The 5,805-nt window shown below is 57.5% G+C and overlaps 1 protein-coding gene across 1 annotated transcript; it reads left to right on the forward strand.

The window, feature by feature from the left end:
• Positions 1-187: 187 nt before the first annotated feature.
• On the forward strand, positions 188-5,291 carry LOC104507048 (E3 ubiquitin-protein ligase TRAF7; the record flags this gene model as incomplete). Its single annotated transcript, XM_010148207.1, has 8 exons — positions 188-315; positions 1,313-1,395; positions 1,802-1,841; positions 2,439-2,555; positions 3,686-3,808; positions 4,477-4,596; positions 4,811-4,942; positions 5,172-5,291. Coding segments are annotated over 8 exons (863 nt in total), but the record flags the coding sequence as incomplete, so codon positions are not given.
• Positions 5,292-5,805: the final 514 nt, after the last annotated feature.

Below are 5,805 nucleotides of genomic sequence, written 5' to 3' on the forward strand. Positions count from 1 at the left end.
TGATTCTATGACATGGGAACCTCCAGCCAGACCAAGAGGGACTTGGAGTTCCTTCTGCCCTGCAACAATGTGAAGTGCAGGGGGGAACCTGCCGGGACAGTGCCACGAGCTCCGTCTCCTCCAAACTCACCATGACTTGGCGCAGCACCGTTCTTCCACCTCTCACCTACCCTCTTGTCTCTTGTAGCCTACGATCCTCAACAGATCTTCAAGTGCAAAGGGACCTTTGTGGGACACCAAGGCCCTGTCTGGTGTTTGTGCGTTTACTCCATAGGGGACTTGCTCTTCAGCGGCTCTTCAGACAAAACCATTAAGGTGAGCACCTGCCTCTTCTGTGCATCTTCTGCCTTGTAAACGTGCTTCGGGTGGGACACAAGCTGAGGGGCGTGGGGGATGTCACTTCCCAAAGTTTCTCCCAGAGAATCTTCAGTGATTCTTTGCATTTGCAGTTGGGCAGAATTCTCTGCGAGGGAATGTAAGAGACAAATAGTGGGGTTTGTTGTTTTTTTTTTTTTTTTTTTTACAACCTTTATCTACTGCGTGAAAATTCATATGCAATTGGTAATGCGCGTTTGGGGAATCCAAGCCTATTTTGTTCAGCTTCTGATTTTATTTTCCCTTGTTATAAAAAGTCATCCTAGAGAAAAAAACCTTTTTCCCTGATGAAATGTGTCTTTTTTCCGTTCTGTGGTATGTTTGTTTTCCTTTGTCCTGTGGTCAGTAACTGCTCCAGTGCAACCTAAACAGCAGTTCCTGGTGTCACTGGAGTGGCTGCCGGGGAGCTGGTTGCTGTGACCAGCCCTGCCAGGAGCAGACCTTTGGTTTAGCTTCTTTGAGCCACATGGAAGAAAAGGGTCGTTGCTGTTCTTTATCAAAATAGCTTTCTCCCCTGTCCTGGCTGCTCTGGGCACCACATTCCCACGTCCCCTCTCCTGGGAGAGCGGTGTGTGGTCGGTGGTGAAAACCTTTGCAGTCTCAGAGGTGGCTGTGCCCCAGGAGCCCCCGGCCAGGGTGTGAATTGCTGAAGCAGGAGCCCAAGAGCTGCTTCTCTGGTTCGTTGCAGAGTGTTGGCCTGGGCAGAGAAAGGCAGAGCTGGAGAGGGCTGATGCGTGCTGCTCTCCAGTGTCCCATTAACTGCAACCTGACCCTTTGCAGTAAGTTGCCTTTCCTAGACAAGCTTATCTCTGCCCGGAGGCCGGAAGGCAGGTGCCCAGGTGACAGCCTGTTTCCTCATCTCCTTGCTTTTGTGACTTTGCTGACATCCTGCCCGGCTCCCCAGCTGCTCCGTCTGCTGACTTGTGTTTCCTGTTAGGTGTGGGATACCTGTACCACATACAAGTGCCAAAAGACCTTGGAGGGTCACGATGGAATTGTACTGGCTCTCTGCATCCAGGGGTGAGTGGAGAGGGACACCTACCCCTGCAGGAGAGAGTAGGGGGAGCGCTGGGGCTCCTGAGCGTGCCTTTACAATTCCCACCCTCAGTCCCATGCCAGGACGTGCACGAGAGGCACATCTTGCCTCTTTGCTCTTTAAAAATCGACCAAGCACGTGTCTCTTTGACCTCCCCTGCTTTGGCTTACTTCCCTGGTCACCAGCGGGGTGCCTGGCCTCCTGCTCAAAGGGCCAATCTGGCCTGGCCTTCCCCTGAGACCTGGGCTCCGCTCCTGGGGTTGCTGTGTTTAGTCTCGGCCCAGTGAGGCTGTGGGACTGCAGCTCTGTGCCCAGCACGGTGTCTGGGAATGAGCTGGGACCCTGCTCTCTCCCTCGCTGACCTCCTTTTGTTTTCTGTTGACATTACAGGAACAAGCTGTACAGTGGCTCTGCTGACTGCACCATTATTGTGAGTACCCAGGACCCCCGCGCCGCTTCCTGGCCGGGCTGTGAGACCTACAGGCCAGCCCTAGGCTGCCGTGGGGCAGGGACCTGCTTCCCTTTTTCTGTAGGGCTCTTCAGCCTCCAGTGGTGTAACAGAGGTCATGGAATCACAGACTGGTTTGGGTGGGAAGGGACCTTGAAGCCCATCCAGTCCCACACCCTGCCATGGGCAGGGACACCTTCCATAGACCAGGTTGCTCCAAGCCTCATCCAGCCTGGCCTTGGACACTCCCAGGGATGGGGCATCCACAGCTTCTCTGGGAACCTGTCCCAGTGCTCCCCAACCTCCCTGGGAAGATAACCCATGTGTGCTTTATCCCTTGCTTTCAGCCAAGCTGCTGGTGGGTCGGATTTGGGTGTTGCCCACTGGGTGGGTTTCCCATTCCCTGCTCCTGTGTGGGGAGCAGGAGGCTGGTTCTCTAACCTGGGACAGGGTGGTGGATCCTGGTCAAGCCAGGAGAGTGGCTCTTACACGTGCCCTGTCCTGCCTGTGGTTTTGCCTCCCCCAGAGGCAAAGAGGCCTGCCACTGCCCCTCACGGGCGCTCCTCTTCTCCCTTGCAGGTCTGGGATATTCAGAACCTGCAGAAAGTGAACACGATCCGAGCGCACGACAATCCCGTTTGCACTTTGGTCTCCTCGCACAACATGCTGTTCAGCGGCTCCCTCAAAGCCATCAAGGTAGAGCTCTGGGGTTGCCTTTTGGCCTGGTTGGGGTCCGATGGTACAAACTGCCAGGCAGCAGCATCCAAATGGGAAGAAAGTGGCAGTTTGGTGTGTGGGTGACCTTGTTCCTGTGCTCTCCAGAGCCACGCAGAGAAGCACAGCCACACAGAGCAGCCAGAGGTTTAGCCCATGCTCTGTGCTCAAGTCCAAGATGTCCTGGGACCTGGCTGAAAAATTAACTTCTGTTTCTTCTGACTCTGTAAACCTGAGGCTGGAGGTGGAGTATCTTGGCAATTCCTGAGCATGTTGGTCCAACAGACCTACTCAGACCACTGGGAATTGCATCTGGGCTCCAGAATTGGCTGGGGATTCCGGCTGCCTGTCTTGAAACCCCCTCCAAAGGGTCTTGAATCTGCATCCTTTCCCTAAAGCCTGCAGAAATCAGGGAACAGCTTTGCAAGTTGCCCTTTAAAGCCTTGGCTAGATTCCCTTGGTTCTGCTTCCAGCTCCTGCTGAGGCAGCTTATGGGCCCGTCCATCTGTGAGAGGGCGCATGCTCTTTTCTCTCTCGGAGGCCTGGTTCAGCTGTCTGGAGAGCGCTCGGGGCCGGAGGAGCAGGCACCAAGCAGAACTTGGGGCCTTTTGGTTTCATCACCCCCAGCCTCTTAGTGCCACATGAGCCAAGCAGGCCTATGGCATTGCTCGGAGTGGGGGTGTGCGACCCGTTGGACCCTGTGGGCTGGGGGTTTCAGCCACAGTTTCCCAGGAGCTGTGAGAATGGAGCATTGTGGCTGGGAGAGGGAATCTGGAGCGGTTCTTTACTGTAGATTTGAGTTATGCTTTTCAAGCCCGTGGCTCTGCTAGGGAAGGGTCTCTGCTGGGGACAATGCAGGCTCCCAGCGAGCTTTCCCAGGCCCTCGGGGAACGTGCCTATTCATCGTTACTGTGTGGTTTATCTGCAAGTCTGTAGGTTCAGGCGATTCCCACGGGGCCGGAGCCAGCACGAGGTTCCCCTTAGGGAGCTGGGAGGGCCATGTGCTGGCTGGGCAGGGGGTGCGGCGACTGGCCCTGAGCTGGAGGCTGACCCGTTCCGCCCCTTCACTGCCCAGCCCCACTGAAACTCCTCCTTGTCTGTGTTTTCCACAGGTCTGGGATATTGTAGGTACCGAGCTCAAACTGAAGAAGGAGCTGACGGGTCTCAATCACTGGGTGCGAGCGCTGGTGGCTTCTCAAAACTATCTCTACAGCGGCTCTTACCAAACGATCAAGGTGAGACCCTGAGACTCGTGGCAACCGCAAGCCATCGGCTCTCCCCACGGCTGTATCCTGCAGCATGGGGGGCAGCAGGGCAAAAGGAGCCGCTCTCGCCTTGCTGACACTTTACTGTGCCGATGGCATCCTTGGAGGCACGAAGGCTGGGCTCCGTCCGGTCCTTGGGAGCGCAGCTGCCGGGGGGTGCTCGGGGAGATGCAGCGTGGCCGCGCAGCCGCGGCAGCGTTATCTGTGCCCACAGGCCCGCTGGTAAAGGTGAAGGTCGCTGCCTGGCCCCAGAGTTACCGTAAATCCGCGTGTGGGTGCCCTCATCTCTGTTGGCTCAGGCTTTGATGAATCGTTCACCTCCCAGCATCTGGGTGACACGAGAGTTTCAAGTTGCCCTTCTGGGTGTTAATAAATCCCCACGTCGGTTTTTAGTGCTGACAAGGACGGGGTTGCCCGTGCACGTGTGTGCACAGTCACACGAGGTGTGTGATCTCCACAGCTTTTCCAGCCTGGATGCTTGAAGCTGGGTAGCTACATGAGATAGCAGGACCTTGCTCGTTGGTACTGACCATTCCCAGCTGGACAGATTTGTCCTTGCTTTGTCCAGACTGAGCCTTAAAGATGGGTTCTGGGCACACATGGGTCTCATCCTGCCTTTGCTCCGGCCTCTCTTTCAGATCTGGGACATCCGCAACCTGGAGTGCGTCCACGTGCTGCAGACGTCAGGCGGCAGCGTCTACTCCATCGCGGTGACAAACCACCACATCGTGTGTGGCACCTACGAGAACCTCATCCACGTAAGGGCTGTGGGGTGCGACTGGCTGGCCTAGGGCTGGGGGAGAGGGGTGGGGAGATGGGACCCTGCTCTGCCGGTGCCCTTCATGGCACACCCGGAGCACGGCTGTGCAGCGCCTGCCTTGGAGGGGTGCGGGGAGGTGGACACTCCGCTCGGAGAAGAAGCTGGTGGCCCGCGGCGCAGTGCAATCCCCAGAACCTGCTCTCTCCCTGCAGGTCTGGGATATAGAGACAAAGGAACAAGTGCGCACGCTGACCGGGCACGTGGGTACAGTCTACGCCCTCGCTGTCATCTCCACGCCGGATCAAACCAAAGTCTTCAGTGCGTCGTACGACCGGTCACTCAGGGTACGTGCCCAGGGCTGCGCAGCCACCTCTGTGCATTGGCGCTGTGAAAGCACAGTCTTGAGGGGACGGAGGGACAGGGGATCCTCATCCCTCCGTGCCACGTGGCCTTGTGGTTGCGTCACCTGGCTCAAACCCCGCGGCACTCAGCACCCCCCTGTCCCTCCCGGAGCTGGTGTTGTGGCGGAGCCGCGTGCCGCTCGCTTGGCTCACGCCTCCCGTGTGTCCGTAGGTGTGGAGCATGGACAACATGATCTGCACTCAGACGCTGCTGCGGCACCAGGGCAGCGTCACTGCCCTTGCAGTCTCCAGGGGACGCCTCTTTTCCGGCGCCGTGGACAGCACTGTAAAGGTTGGTTTCCTTGGGCTTCCCGTTGCGGTTTGGCACTTCCGGTACTGGAACTTGGGCATTACATGAGCAACGAGCCATTTCCAGTGAACGAGGGGACAGATCTTGATGGGTGGGAGGTTTCACTCCTGACAGAGGGTGTTGTGGAAGCCAGAAGCCCAAAGGGAAACCCCACAAGATGAAGAGAAGCCGCTGCGAAGTCACTGCCATGGGTTCCTCTCTCTCTCCTCCCTAGGTGTGGACGTGCTAGTCCTGCACACCAAACGACCAACCCCCTTCCGTCGGCCTGCTGGGTGTCCAACGCCACTACGAAGTAACTGCTGCAGCTCCTCTCCGCACCGAGCACTGCCTGCTCCCGCCTCAGCCGGCTCCGCGCCCGCAAGGACCCGCTGGCAGCTCTCAGGATGCTCCGGCCCACCGATGTTGGACGTTCCCTCGGATCTGCCGCGTAGGGTTGGAAACGCAGAGGAAGCCGTTCTGGCACCTTCCTCACTGCTGGGTACCCTCCCCGCTGGGG

This window comes from Eurypyga helias, unplaced genomic scaffold, assembly GCF_000690775.1.
Source record: "Eurypyga helias isolate BGI_N326 unplaced genomic scaffold, ASM69077v1 scaffold25033, whole genome shotgun sequence".
Taxonomy (NCBI): Eukaryota; Metazoa; Chordata; class Aves; order Eurypygiformes; family Eurypygidae; genus Eurypyga; species Eurypyga helias.